The sequence below is a fragment of the Artemia franciscana genome, chromosome 19 (genome assembly GCF_032884065.1).
Source record: "Artemia franciscana chromosome 19, ASM3288406v1, whole genome shotgun sequence".
NCBI lineage: Eukaryota > Metazoa > Arthropoda > Branchiopoda > Anostraca > Artemiidae > Artemia > Artemia franciscana.
The window spans coordinates 1,935,865-1,951,937 of NC_088881.1; the positions used below are offsets into that span (position 1 = coordinate 1,935,865).

At 34.8% G+C, this 16,073-nt stretch overlaps 1 protein-coding gene across 7 annotated transcripts in view; it reads right to left on the bottom strand.

Annotated features, from left to right (window-relative positions):
* The window catches only part of LOC136039154 (calcium uptake protein 1 homolog, mitochondrial-like), a 110,195-nt gene that overhangs the window by 91,995 nt on the left and 2,127 nt on the right, over positions 1 to 16,073 (bottom strand). For 5 of the 7 annotated variants that reach the window (XM_065722652.1, XM_065722651.1, XM_065722653.1 and 2 more), the window contains exon 2: positions 1,184 to 1,458. In XM_065722652.1, the coding sequence (XP_065578724.1) occupies positions 1,184 to 1,458 (275 nt within the window). Of the gene's footprint in view, positions 1 to 1,183; positions 1,459 to 8,850; positions 8,931 to 16,073 lie in introns of those variants that run through there. The other 2 variants (XM_065722655.1, XM_065722654.1) reach the window with 1 other exon arrangement.

Genomic DNA, 16,073 nt, shown 5'->3' on the forward strand with positions numbered 1-16,073 from the left:
TGTTTTCGCCGTTTTGTGGCATAGAACAGCGAAGTTTGTCCAAGGAGGGTAAAAATGGTGTCGATTGAAAATTTTCAGACAGCCAATCGATTTAGATTTACCAAAAAATTACCTAAATAATTTCTCAGTAATGAGGCCTTTATTATAGTCACCTTTTATTGACTATAACGATCCATTCATAGTCAATTGATCATCCTGTGAACAGGGTGAGGTACCTGAAGCCACAAAAGCTGCATTTTGAAGCCGAATCTTTCATTGAGAAGTCCTTCTGATAAAATTGGAAGGAGAATTTATCCCAGCCCTTCATTTTGAAGATATTTTTGGCCTGAATCTGCAGTATAGGTGATGTAGGATGATAGCTCACCTCTTACTGCAGAAATATTTTAAGGATAATCCATAGTATTACATTCTTTTGCTTCCCTGCAGAAAACGAGGAGGGTGTACCCCCTGCAATAACCTTGTTTGAAGAGCTCCCCTTGGGGAAGATTAACCAATGATCCTAGAATTCGTTTGAATATGTCAGACTCTGTTTTGTAGGAAATTTGGCGGCATTCTTATAACAGAAAATATGATTAAGTTTGTAGGAGTCCCACAAAGATTAGTACAAGAATTAACCACCAGGTCAACACTTAACCAGACTGGAATAAATTAACATTATAATTCACAATAAGCAACAAGAGCATTTGTGCATAGCAGTCTTCTAAATAGACCCTTTCTGAATTTTTCATTGAACTTGGTGGAAGATAAAAACAAATAAATAAAAAAAAAAAAAATAAAAAAAAAATAAAATGAAAAATAAATTAGGTTACCACTACTGCTGCAACCCTAAAATATCTTGAAAAAAACAACAACAAACTGTAGCCTAATCATAAAAAGCATCAGCGATCAAATAAGATTTCGAAACCAACTGGATGAACGCAAAAATACAGCTAGTGTTATGAACTTTCCCTGTAAAGGATGCATGAACTCCTAAAATCACCTACAGGAGGAACTCACAACATGAGAAATAGCTCGCATTGGTGGTGCATTGATTTTATGTGCATTTTCTTTAAATGTGGTAAATCTATGATAATTTCAGGGGCGACAAAATTAATCTAAATAGGAGTCGAATATGTAAAAATGGCCACTCTCAATGTAACTAGGCACACAGAAATAGTTTTCTGTTTTTTTAATAGATACTTACCCTGCGTAGTCAATCACCATAGGTGACATCCCCAAAAACAAGATGCTGGCCCAACATATTCTTAACAGGGAAGGGCTATCTTTTTTCTGATGTCCAAAATTTTTGTAGCCTTTGCTGTTAAATCCTCTTGAGTGGACGGTTAGAGACTGGCTGGTATGACCTTGTCCAGACCTTTGACATGCTAATAGCACTGAAGAAAGGAATTGAGTGTGCTGAGAGGAGAGTATACTTCTAAGATATCTTTTGTGGGCAGAGGCCAGAATATGTAATGCCATCTATAATAATCAATAAATTATTAGTTCTTGTTACCTTGGTGGTTGGAAAACCTCAGCATTAATGATCATTCGCCCTTAATAAAAGGTAGCTACAATTTGAGCCTTGTACAGGCTGTAAACACTGTCTTGCAACTAGTTATTATAAAAATAATCAACTGGGTAATGATGAGCATAGGCATAACAAGGAGAAGGGTGGGAATCTTCTTCCCTTCCCCTTGTCTGAACATTAATAATCAGTGCATTTTATTTGCTACATGTTTCACATGTTTAGAGCAATGTGTTGAATATATGATCCTTGAGTTCCTAGAATTAAACATTTAATATCTTGCAGAGGTGCAATATATGCACTGCAACCTGTTTTCATAGTATACTTAGTACATAATGTCCTTGGTTATTTTTGCTATGCTAGAATAATCTCTATTGCTAAAATTGTCTGTAATTGATTGTGGTTTCCTTAAAAAGAGTCAGTAATAATAACATAACAAGTTTTGATATTTTAGCAATAACAAAAGTAATAAATTTGGCATAATCTAAAGTATATTCTTTGTGGGCATGTGAAGCAGAGTGGAATAACAGGCCAGTAGCCTCATTAACTTTGCAATTAATACTCCCTTTTCTTGCTCAAGTTTGAATCAAAACTTATTTTGAACTAACCTTTTATTAGAGATAATATACAAATTTTACCCCAGCAAATTCAATTATTTTTCACTTAAAAGCAGAGGCAATTTTAAGGATAACTAATTTTTATTTCTCAATTATTTATGCTCTGACGTTCTTTATAGTTAGGGAAACCAATAATTTTAATTCATATTAAAACAAAAATTGGTTTAAAATATTTTCTATCTCAATGTTTTCTTTTGTAATTCATAACTGTCTACCAGATCAGAAACACTATACTACAATTGGTATAGTAGACAGTCATGAGCCCCCATATGAGCCCCAATAGTATATGCCAAAAACCCCCATATGAGGGGCTTTTTCTATCTTCTAAAGTACTTAAATTAGAAGATGTGAATTAGGAGGAGTGAATTTAGGGTCTAAATTGTTTCCTGGAAATCGTTTCCATGTTAATTGCTTTGGCTTCTGGAGTCACTTTGGGTAGGATTTAAAGCCATATTAGGATTTTTTTAAAACCTGATACCATTTTCCCAAAGTCTTTGACACTTTATAACTACAAATTTGTAGAGGTAGTATTTATAGAGGTATTAGTGGTGCTCAATTGTAATGCTCAAAACACTTTCTTTAGACCTCATTTGTGCTACGAGTCTATTTCTGAAAGTTTCACTTTTACGATGTGGTGTACTTAAGATGAGTCTTATTTGATAAGTAATTGAAATTTCTGGTTCCCTTTTTAAGAGCCAAAGGTGATTGGAGGTCAACCAGTACCCATCCTACTCCCTTTGTTGCTTTAAGGCACATCTGTAACTCTCCATGGTACTGAATGCAAATATTGAAATAGCCATGTTGTTCAGAATAGTAAAAAGGTCTAATAAATATGCTTCCTGTATCAACATGACCCATAAAGCCGCAGGTATAATTGCCCTAGATTACACAGACCACCCACTGTTCAAACATTTGTTTACTAGAAAAAAAGGAATGCTTATTCCAGGTTTCCCAATTAGCCCAGAATTTTTAGAGATTTCTTTGCTAGGCAAAGAGTTGATTTTCATTAGGATGGCAGTTGAACACCTGTTGGCCTCCAATCCATGTTAAAACAATTATTTGTTCAATAAAAAAGTTGATTTCTTCATTCAATTGAACATATATGGATAACAGATATACATCTCAATAAGCCTTAAGTCAGAAACAAAATTAAATGTTAATTTTATCCTTGCAATTATCCTATTTTATTTGGATATAGCCTATTGTCATTTTATTGTACATCCCAGCATAATAAGAAAAGAAAAAAAAGGATTTCAACACAGGGTAAACCTTTAGACACTTTTCTTACTCTGGATGAAAAATCGCCATTTTCATATCTTAGGAAATTCCCAAAAAAATTGAGACATCTTTTTTGAGTTTTTTCAATTCTATATGAAAAAAAACACATAATATTTGCTGAAAAACATCAAATGTTGAGTTTATGTGGACAGATGACTTTTGCCCAGCTCTTATCATAATGAAAATGGGCTAAAAGAGCACCTAGAGTTTCACAAAGGTATGCTCCTAAAGAAATGACAATGATGCTCAGGTAAATCAAGATACATTATAAGCACTCAAGTTCACAGCTTGTTAATTAAAAAGAAACATTTAAACAGCTTATAGACATTCCTATTTAACAAATAAGATACTAACCTAAAACTTTTAATATATATGTAGTGAAGTATACAATACAGCTCAAGAGGGATTAACTATTTACTCATTAGTTGTTTGGTGGTAGGCCCTATCCCAAGCATTACAGTAAAGTTAAGTACATAGCAGAAATTGGATAGGAAAAAAAAGAAGAAAAATAGCCCACCATAAAATTCTTGATTCAATGCTGTTCCCAAGGATAGTAGTTGTTGCAGTGAATCCCATCCTCACACACTTTCATGGCAACATGTCAACTTGTACTCTCTTTTCAAGTCCCATTATTGAGTCAGTATTTACCTAATTTGTTTTGATGAAATTCAAATCATCTTTGTAGATATGGGTCACCTTTATGTCACTCCAGAGAAAACTAGAGATTGCCTTAGAAGAAACTTACATCTGGATGGATGCAAATCGATTTGTAATAAATGTTGACAAATCGTGCGTGCTATTCTTTTCAAGGATTGGAACTATTCATCCAGATATAACTGGAATTACAACTTCTAGAGGAATGATCAGGCGGTCAAAAACGGGTTTTGCGAGGTATCTAGGTGTACTCCTGGATAAAAACCTCTCCTTTCTAAACCACATCCAGGCTGTGGAGCTGAAACTCTCTTACAATCTTGGCATCATCAGGAAACTGAAGCACGTATTTCCTCAAAAAACCCTTTGTCTACTTTACAACAGACTTCTGAAACCTCAACTTCAGTGTTGTGCCATAATTTGGCAGTCAACCTTCAAATCACACTTGAAGAGACTTGACTCAATCCACAAGCGTGCATTGAAAATTATTGGAAATGTAGACAATTATCTGTCCCTTGGGTACTGTCTGTTGTGCTCAGTTTTTGTTTTTAAATTTTTATCCAGTCTACTTCCATCTCCCTTCCACAATCTGTTTTGGTTGATATCTGAACAACATAATCAAAATACGCGCTCTGCCTTTGACCTTCAAGTGAGACGAGCTCCAATAGTACATTCAGATTTTTCCCCTGATGTAGCATGTGCTAAAGTGTGGAACACGCTTCCAAAAGAGCTGAGATGTAGGAGCTCCCTTGGGTCTTTCAAAAATAATTTAAATAAATATTTAGTTAAAGGTCAGCAAGTGAAAGATAAAAAAATAAAGATAAATTAAATTAGATGAAGTTTAGATCTTTTAGTATATCCAGGTGAGGTGGTTGTACATCTGGAGAGAAGGGAGGAACCCTATGGTTAAGATTAAAAAAAAATAATTATATAATGAGGAGGTGTGTGGTTGTGTCAAAGAGTGAAGTGGGAGCCGTACTGCGTGTTAGTGAAGAATCTTTTATGTTTATGGGTCTCAACATGAGTTTTGTCACAGAGTAGCGTACTTTAAGTTTAGTTATTTCCTTTTTTTAATTAAACCCAATTGAACCTAAAACCTTGGGTGGGATAGATATGTATCTATCCCACCATAGATAAACAAGATATGTATCTTTGCAGATACAGACAAGTGGAGCATGAGTCTCAGAACTATGAAGTCTCAAGACAATGAAGCCTTGAGAACCAAAATATCCTTTAGAATATTCTTACCTTAATTATTACCCCCTTGTTTATTTGAATACATTTAGGAGCCACTTGCTGCCACTTTAGGGACAACAGAATAAAGGATTACAAGTACTGAAAGAATATGTATAATCTAGATTTCTCCTCAAAGTTACATGATGGTATGCTCCCAGATCCCTTAATAACAAAAAAAAAGTGACATATGTTGTTTTTATAGGTCTACTATATATCCTTTTTTAGATCCTATTTGTATGCATATGACCAAGGAATTCAATAGAAACTGAAAAATTTTGCTCTAACTTCCACAGCTTACTTCAGCAAAGTGACAAAAATAAGGAGAAGAAAAGAAGACAGAAGAGAAATTTACAAAAAAGAAATTAATTTGGATTGTAAGTTACCACGCAAGCCATGGTGCCATGAAAACTATATAGCCCTAGACAATATAGAAACGCTTTGCAGATTTTATGGGTTTGGCATTATCTTTTGTGCTTACTTCCCCTTTAACAGTTGGTTCATAACGTCAAGTAAAGCCAACTAGAGAAAAAAAACAAAGACAAAAAACTTTTGTATATATAAAAAAGATATTTTTCTATATCTTGTCTCATTATCTGAGGGAGGATATAAGGTTCAAATTTAACACAGGAGGAATTATGTGTTACACTTTTGAGGAACATTGAATGGATAAACAAGTATTATAGTTGTTTTTTTCTTATCTAAATTCTGTGATAGACAACACCATACCTTTAACAGTCTGGCTAGGTGATTTTTATGCAAAGTTGGGACATAGCTCAAGCTTTAACAAACAGTGTGCTTTGCTCATTTTGAGGTAGCTCTCTTGTTGGCCTTTTCTAAACTGAACATTATTACCAGTTGATTCCAAAGTCAACTCTCTTTCCAAATATAATTATTGCTACTGTGACTATGGTCAACATTCCCCTTAATGGTGCCAAATACAGGCTTAAATAATACATGTCTCTATTGTTTTTTGCTGTTTGATCTGTCATGTCCATTGTTAATGAGTATATGTATCTGCAATCTACCAATAGCACCATGTCTGTACAGAAGAATTGACATCAGTTTCATAAATACATTATTTAAAACATGGATACCAATGGAAGTTAATATTAAATCTAATTAATAGCAACATGGAGTGGTATCAATAAGAGGAGATTTTAAAACTGAAGGAGATTACCCTTGCAACACATTCCACCCCCTGGTGATCCTTTATATAGGCCAAATGATATATTATTCTAACTTTTAATTTTGTAATATCATGTAGTTAGTCTCAAAATGGGTTTTTGTGTTCTTGACTTGGTAAAATCTAGTGAACTGAATGGAAGGGGGGAGTGAATTGTCACAGTAATGACTATTATATTGAAAATGAGCATTAAATAAAAATCTAATAGTACTATTTTTATTGTATCATATTTGCTTTCAATGAGCTGCCTTACAGCAAATTTACAAAATAGGTAAACAAATTACCAAATTAGGTAGTTTGGCCAAATTAGCAATTATTTACCAGTTTTGTTAATAAATAGTGTATCTAAGAAGAGATTTAGCAAATCTGAAGATAATTCTGCTAGTTACATAGGAATGTAAAAAGACTACAGAATGCCTTTTATGCTCTATCCAAATGTAATAAGATGATTTAGGCTACTCACAAATAAGCCCCCCTGCCCTAAAAATCCTATATATTAAACAAAAACAACTTAGAAACAATAGGGAATTTTTTTCCCTGAGACAGTGGAATTCAATTCAATGGGTATTTTGGCTCTATGTCCAAGGGCTGTCTTCAGCACAACACAAAGGCTTAAAACTGAATTTGCAAGAAAAGAAATTATTATTTACCTTAAATCACAGCTTGGAGTGATATAAGGATTATCCATCCTTGTGATGCTCCATGAAAAAAAGAATTTGTTTGGTGTAGATTGTGGCTGTTAGACTAGACTTGTGGAGGACTCTGCAGCTTCCCAATTGTAAAGGAACTCCTGGCAGAGCCATTCCCTATCAAGGTGGGACTTGAACATGTCAGTTGAAGTAGCACAAAACTGTTTCTTCAGAGAGCTGGTTCTACATATTGATGATTCTTTGGCTGAAGAAGTGGCTTCTATGTATTATATTCAGAAAAGCATTATAAATGGTATCTAATGGTATGTTAACTTTATTTGCAGGTGAATAATATGAACTAACCCACTCAATATTTAACAGAGGGGGGTCATGTTTTGTCAGGGTAATTACTGGTACCTTGAAAGGAACATAAAATAAAAAATGTGGTAAAATTCTAGTTAAGTGACTTCTTGCTATCTCAGAAAGGGGTTAGGTTAGGGAAATGAAACTTTCAGGGATGGATCTACAGGCTAAAGTATATCCCAGGAAGGTATTTTAAAGTACCCACCTCCACTCCTCCCTCTAGACAGCCCTTGGTAAAATTCTAGTTAATTGACTTCTTGCATTCTCAGAAAAGGTTTAGGTTAGGAAAAGAAACTTTCAGGAATAGGTTGTTTGGCTAAAGTTTGTCCCAGGAAGGTATTTTAAAGTACCCACATCCACCCCTTCTCCCTCCAGAGGGCCCTGAAATTTGCCTACATGACAGGTCTATACCTATTTAAATTTTGCTAAAACAACATTTTACATTAATTTTCAGTTACTAGTTGCTTTTTCTCTGCCTTTAGTTCTGAAAATACAATTCCTGTTATTTGAGTAGAATTTTGAGCCATATCAATGGTTTTAATCAAAATTTAGGAAATTATTTGTATATCTTTAAGACCTTATAAAATGGAATTGAGCAAAGTTATGAAGCTGAAAACCATTTTGTTGTAATTTATTCAAGCAGAAGATCTATTTTGCAAGGTTTCACTTTTATAACACACATATTTTAGAAAGTCATCAAAGGTCAGAGGCCTATAGAGGGAGAAGGAGTGGAGTTAGGTACTTCAAAATACAGTAAAATTCTAGTTAATTGACTTCCTGCTATCTCAGAAAGGGTTTAGGTTAGGAAAACGAAACTTTCAGGGATGAATCTACAGACTAAAGTATGACCCAAGAAGGTATTTTGAAGCAACTATCTCTACTCCATCTCCCTCTAGATGGCCCTGACCTCTGATGACCTTTAAAAATTTGTGTGTTATAAAAGTGGAATCTTGCAAAATAGATCTTCTGCTTAATTGAAGTACAACAAAATTGTTTTCAGCTTCATAACTTTGCTCAATTCCATTTTATAAGGTTTTAAAGATAGGCTACTTTATCCTGTAGACCCATCCCTGAAAGTTTCATTTTCCTAACCTAAACCCTTTCCCAGATAGCAAGAAGTCAATTAACTAGAATTCTACCCAAAATACTATCCTGGGACATACTTTAGCCTGTAGACTCATCTCTGAAAGTTTCATTTTCCTAACCTAACCCCTTTCTGAGATAGCAAGAAGTCAATCAACTAGAATTTACCAAAAAGTAACTGACTCTACTGTTACTACTCTTTTTGGGAAACGACAGAAATTAGTATCGCACTGAAATCTATTTGTAGGAATTAGATTGGATTTATAAAGTATTACGATTATTATTTCTGAAAGAGCATAAACTCACCTCAGAGCCTTGTCTTAAGATTTTGAATTATTTGCGGTATCAATCAGTCAGTGCTGCCAAATTATCAATGCAGAAAAACGCCTGTGAATTTTCAGAACATGCCCCAAAACATTTTACCGAAGTAATCCACTTTTCAAATTTCACTTTATAGTGAGTGTCCAAAAACTTGTTTCACGGAGAATGCTACATCTGGATGCAACATTAATGCTGAATTTTCAGTTCGAAAGCTATTCTCACCTTTTTTTCTTTAAAATTCAGGCAGAGTCGTAATGTTGTTGATCTCCCCTCAACATTCGCAGAGAAGAAGGATAAACCTACCCAGCAGACGGGAATACTTGACATTTTTTGCTGCTTTTAAGTATGAAATATAAAAAAATTACTTTAAGCTGTATAGCAGCTTAACATTTTGAACTCACGTTTTTTTCTGACGCTAAGCCTTTGCATTGAAAAGCGTATGGTGCGAAAGTAAAACTGTTTACTTGGAAACGAATTCTTCCATGGAATTCTCAAACTCGAGATTTTTGAAATCAAAGAACATGTGTTCAGACTAAGGATCAAAGTTGGACGATTTAATTGTGACCACTGCTATTTTAGATGAAAGCTAAATAAAAAAAAAGACAAAGGGGCCATTTCCCAGCCGAGCCGTCTAGGCAGATCCTAATATGTTATTATTCCTTTTAAATTTTAGTTTTCCCTCCGAATTTGCACCTTTCAACAGAGTTGCCGCCGCTCCATACCCTTCCGAAAGCTATTGCCCTATACAAATAAAGCCACAGCCCCATGCCCTACTGCCCTAATAAGTGATAATTTTTTTAATTTGTCACTAAATATTATATTTTCTTTATGTTTATCTCTTTGAAAAAACCTATTTTGAAGCAAGATTATAATCTAAATATTATCTTAAGCTACGTGGCAGCTAAGTATTTTAATCTTTTATGGTTATTTCAGACGTTAAGACTTTTCACTGAAAACCTTCTTTTTTTTACTGTCACCAAGTTTTAATGGACTCAGCTAATTCAGCTAATGTTCTCAGCTAATTCCTAGTGCATTAACATTGTAATACAACAACGAAAAAATTTCACGAGTAACAGAAAACGGAATGCGATCTCTTCAATAAGCAAAATAATTTTAGTGACAAAAACAGAATTATGACCAAAATATCACATCTAGAAATACACAGGCTTAATTACTTCTTTGGATAGAGTGATAAAATGCAAAAAAGAAAACTAGAAGCTTGTAATTCTATAGCACAAAGGAAAAAAACTTCAAGAGAATCAATAAATTGATTGAAAAGCTCTCAATACTTTTGGTACATTTTCTTAATACCTCAAGCAAGAAAAATTAAAAATAATTTCTGAGAAATGAGATATAATGTACAGCTTTTGACAAAAAAAGGGCTACAACAACTGAAATACCAATAAACTGAATGAACACGAGGAATTTTTGATTTGAAAAAGCTAATGGCAAGCTAGAAATTCAGCGTCATTACCTTAGAAAAAATATGCATATCAAAAGCAGATTATTTTGTAATACAGCATTTTGTTTTTAGATGCAGCCTATCAATCGATTTCTTTTACCATTCAGGCTCCAACCCAAAGATTCCAAGTTTTGGCTCCACTGAAGGAGCTCATTTTTATATGAGTTTCACAGAATCTGAAGGATTCCGTCATTTTTTTTTAAGGAACCGATGGTTTTTTATTCAATTCCTATTCGTACCTAAAGGTGCAAATTGAAAAAATTCCTATTAAAAAATAATTTCGTATCATTTTCAACATTATTTGCCAGAATAAACAGGGACAAGTAGAATATTAAGCTTTTTCATTGGATTTTCAACATTTTTTTCGGAAAGTCAGCAAAGTGTAAAATATAAAATACTTTCACTGGACAAAACTAATTGGTTGGACTTTCAAAAATTCGATATTGGAAAGTCAACAGAACATGGAATATTAAACTCTTTTGCTGGACTTTAAACGTTTATTGTTGGAAAGTTAACAAATCGTTGAAGATCTCACATATTTGTTCCATTTTAATCCTTTGTTGAAAATTCAACAAGAAATTTTATTTTTTAAGCAGTTGAAATTTCAACGCATTTTCTTGTTGGAAATCCAATTTTTTTAAAGGCGTATATCCACACCTCAAGAAGCTAGAAAAGAACACCAGGATAAAAATAGCATCAGAAGAAAAGAAAACGAATAAGAGCCAGTTCTGCGATTCTATAGTAAAACCAGTATGTCATCAAGATCATTGTTAAAATTAATATCTATGGTTACAATGCAACCCCCAAGCCTATAGATTTCACTGTTGAACTGCAACACAGTGTTGCCAAATTGGCTTGTTTCAAGCCCCGTTGGCTTATTTCTTTTTGCTGGGGCGTGCGTTTTTTTTGTGGACTTCAGGCGGGAAACTGGGCTTATTGTTTTTTAATTTGGCTTGTTTTGGGCTTTTTCTACTCCAAAGAATAATATTTATTATTTTTTTTAAGAATTTTTTTTCAAGTTCAAGTTTATTCTTTTACCAAACTTTCGAGGAAATAAAGCAAACAGATTTAAGGAAAAGTTTAACTATGCCCTACGATTCACTAAAGAAGAAGAAGAAAATAAGTAAAGTGAATCACAAAGAACTATTTATTACGGCATATTACTAGTTACGACTATTGAATAGCAACGTTTCATCTACAAAACATGGATAAAGGTAAGACGCCAAATACTTTTTTCTTGAAATTGTGTTTGAAACAGATGAAGATGGACTTCATAACTGCAACATTTCTTTAGTAGGCTCAAACTCTGAACAGCAAATACCACACACTGACAACCACAACCGAAATACTACCATTGAGTTCAACATAGGTAACAACATTTGATTCCGAAGTCTTTTCTTCACAACATCCATCATAGAAAATGACCTCTCAACTGCAGCATTGCTTATTGGCAGGCTGAGGAGGCTCAACGCCAACCTCGTTAAGTCACAAAACGGAGGGAAACCAACTGGATCAAGATGGTGCAGGACCTTGACCCAGAATTCACAAGAGTCACGGAATTTCTCCGCCACAAGCGGATGCCCAGTCAACTACCAAGAGTCTTCTCCACTGACTCACTAACTCCCAAATATTCAGCACTGGAATAACATCCAAAGGCAAATCACTAAATCGAGGACACAACTGCAATAAACAAATGGTGGGGGAAAGCACTTTCAGTTTCAGCGGAGAATCAAGAGCTGGGGGCAAGCGCTTTAAAACTGCTTTAGCAGCTGCCTTGAGAAATTTGAGGCAAACTTTACTTATTCCTTTTGATGACTGGTCAGGTTAAATCTTTCAAGCTTCAAAAGGAACTCGTATCCGTAGTCAACCTGGGCTGTAGGAAGGTAATAAATTTCGAAGTCCATATTCACTGTTAATGACAGTACAGACGTGTGCAATATTCTCCACAGAAGACTTAATACAACTCTTGTAGCTCTTCAAATAAATGAAAGTGATCTGCGTTAGTCTGTTAGTAAAGGAGGTTAACTCTCTGGAATTCAGCGATTAATGGCTTCAAGAAAACAATATATGCCTTATTTCGTTCATCGAGGTACATATCATGGATTATCCAGGCAGTGTAGCAACGTTCCTTTTCCATCGCTAATCGAAAGTGTCCTGACAGCTCAGAATACTGCTTAAGTATGCAAACGACTGCTCTTTATCGAGACAGTCAACGAGTATTGGAAGGAGCAATAATTTTCAACAGGGTATTCTCATCGTTTATGAGCTTGAACATTTGCTGATATGCCTCTCTTCGTAGCGGACTAACGTTAAACCACTTGTAAGTCTCTGAGAGCATGAACTCCAAATTGCTTGGAAGCTCTCCAACAACCTCGAAAGCACAGAAATATAGGGAGTAACATACACAATTGAAGAGTTTGAGTTGAGGCAACCCGTCATCTCGTAATAATGTGAACAGCGAATGGTTCCCACCTCACATGTTGTTTGCCCCGTCTGTCCCGATACCTATCAGATTTTTTAAGGGGAATTCCACATGAAGTTAAGAAGTCTTTCAGTTCTCGATGTAAAATCATAGAAGTGGTCATAGGTCCTTCGACCATGCCCAAAGAAGCACAAAGAACTTTCTTCATCTTGGGTCTATAGTATCTCAGACAAATACAAATAAATTTCATGGTGGTAACATCAGTCGATTCTTCCAGAATAACGGAATATCCGCTGTCACCAATATCAGCCTTCGATTTAGTTGCCTCGGAAACTGGTCCAGGGAAAGCACTCGTGATAATGGTGGATAGGTGTTCAATAGTTATAATCAACGAATGACATGCGATATGTGCTGCCAAAATCAGTTCCGCTTTTCGTGCTTTGATATCGAGCAAAGTAATTCCTAGAAAAACATTGGGGTTTTAATTCGGCAGGTTAATCTGCAAAGTGTCAGATATATCCTGCACAGCTTTCGACAGTTGTTCACTTTTAAAAGTGAGAAATAATTTGAAAGAAGACTAAACTGACTTTTCGTGCCAGCTTTGGATAAGCATCTGACGTAAGGGTAAAGACGCCTTATAGACTCAACTTGAGGAAAGCTTCATATTTTCAGGTTTCGAATCTGAATAAAAAGCTTTGAGATTGTAACAACCAGTTTGTGATATTTCTTTTTTTTACTTCAATCGTTTCATCTGGCAAACCTCAGAGACAGACTACTAGTTTTGCATGTAATGAGGCCCTGGATATGTAATGAAGCTTGAGGCTATGTGGATCATTTCGGCCTTCTGGTAACTATCTGCCTTGTTACACTCTATCTCCTTGTACATATACTATAAAAGCATCAAAAATGAGGATTGAAATTGAAAGATAATTTAATGAAACCTGTATAGACCCAGAAGAACACTAATAGAGAATCAGCCTACAGAGGATAAGCACTGAATTTTGTATTTTAATTCTCTACGGCGCTTGTTCAGTGTATTGAAGGTTCTCAAATAAAGAAATATTCACAATTTACTAAAATAACCTGGAACATTGTAATGCAAGTTGACATAAAATGCTGACGAAAAATTGTGACAAACTAAATCATAGATGACAAGAAGCAGATTCAAAATGACTTAGGACAAAATTAAGACTGCAAGGTAATCTTTTGTAACATTTTGAGTGTTCCGTGTTTGGGGGTTATTAAGTCCATCTTCATCTGTTTCTAACACAAATTCAAGAAAAAAGTATTTGGCGTCTTACCTTTATCCATGTTTTGTAGATGAAATGTTTCTACTCAATAGTCGTAACTAGTAATCTGCCGTAATAAATAGTTCTTTGTGATTCACTTTACTTATTTTCTTCTTCTTCTTTTGTGAATCGTAGGGCATAGTTAAACTTTTCCTTAAATCTGTTTGCTTTCTTTCCTCGAAAGTTTGGTAAAAGAATAAACTTGAACTTGAAAAAAAATTCTTAAAAATAAATAATAAATATTATTCTTTGGAGTAGAAAAAGCCCAAAACAAGCCAAATTAAAAAACAATAAGCCCAGTTTTCAGCCCCAAGCCCACAAAAAAACGCACGCCCCAGCCCAAAGAAATAAGCCAATCTAGCAACACTGCAATAAGTAGAAACAACCAGGTCGCATTTATGCAAAGGCTCCCACGGCTTCTACAAAAATTTTTGCTTGAAAGTGCTAAACCATAAATTTTGTCCCACTCACACAAGAATTTCATCTTTCTGACTTTACAGCAATTTTCCATGCAAAGTAACTAAAATAATCTTATGTGGGGCTGAAAAACCATCTATTCAAGCATTTTTTCCTTTTAATAATAAATGAAAACGTTTTTTTGTGTGTAAAAATGTTTAAAAAAGCATATCCTGTTAAATGTGTAGAAACTAATTTGGGTGTGGTTTATTTAAGAATTTTCAGAAGTCTTCTGCTATAGCCTGAACTTTGGGGACTTTCTCGAAAAGGATAAATAAACTTCAACTTTCTCTCCAACAGCAATATAGGCAACAAAGTGATGCGAGGAAAACGGTTTGTTTACTTTGTGGACAGCTTTATTAACTTTATTGACACCATGGAATCTAAGGCCCCGCCTTAGACTTAAATGCCTGTTTTATAAGACAGCTTCATTCCAGCTTATTTTTCACTCGCCGAGTTTCATTTGAAAATGATATTAACTTTAGTTAGCTGAAGAGGAATAGACAAACTTTTCCTTTTTTATTAAGGAATTATTCCTTCCATGTCTTACCAAACCAAAGAGTGACAAAAACTTATTACCAAATTGTAATTTCCTAAATTTCACTTGTAAAAAAAAGACTTGATTTTGCATTGCCATTGGGGTCTATAAACCAAAATTTGTTCCACAATTTGGAATTCGACAATCCAGGTTTTTGAAATTACCTAAAAATTTCTTTATTCTATTGAAAATTCTAAATCTTATTTCAAGAATCTAATTTGTTAGTAGAATACGCCTTAGGTCTTTTCCACTGAAAAATGGATTGTAAATTTTGCAATGGAATCAAACAGTTCGTGGTAACGAACTGTAGTAAGGAGCGATCCGGCTCAATAGTAACCAAAACTCTAAAAAATGGAATTTTGATATGAATAGCTACATCAAAAGAATCGCATTTTAATGCTGATTTTAAATATATAAGTTTCATCAAGTTTAGTCTTACCCATCAAAAGTTACGAGCCTGAGAAAATTTGCCTTATTTAGGAAAATAGGGGGAAACACCCCCTAAAAGCCGTAGGATCTTAACGAAAATGACACCATCAGATTCAGCGTATCAGAGAACCCTACTGTAGAAGTTTCAAGCTCCTATCTACAAAAATGTGGAATTTTGTATTTTTTGCCAGAAGACAAATCACGGGTGCGTGTTTATTTGTTTTTTTGTTTTTGTTTTTTTTCCCAGGGGTCATCGTATCGACCAAGTGGTCCTAGAATGTCGCAAGAGGGCTCATTCTAACGGAAATGAAAAGTTCTAGTGCCCTTTTTAAGTGACCAAAAAAATTGGAGGGCATCTAGGCCCCCTCCCACGCCCATTTTTTTCCCAAAGTCAACGGATTAAAATTTTGAGATAGCCATTTTGTTCAGCATAGTCGAAAACCGTTATAACTATGTCTCTGGGGATGACTTACTCCCCCACAGTCCCTGGGGGAGGGACTGCAAGTTACAAACTTCGACCAGTGTTTACATATAATAATGGTTATTGGGAAGTGTACAGACGTTTTCAGGGGGATTTTTTTGGTTTTGGGGGTAGGGTTGCGGGGAGGGGGC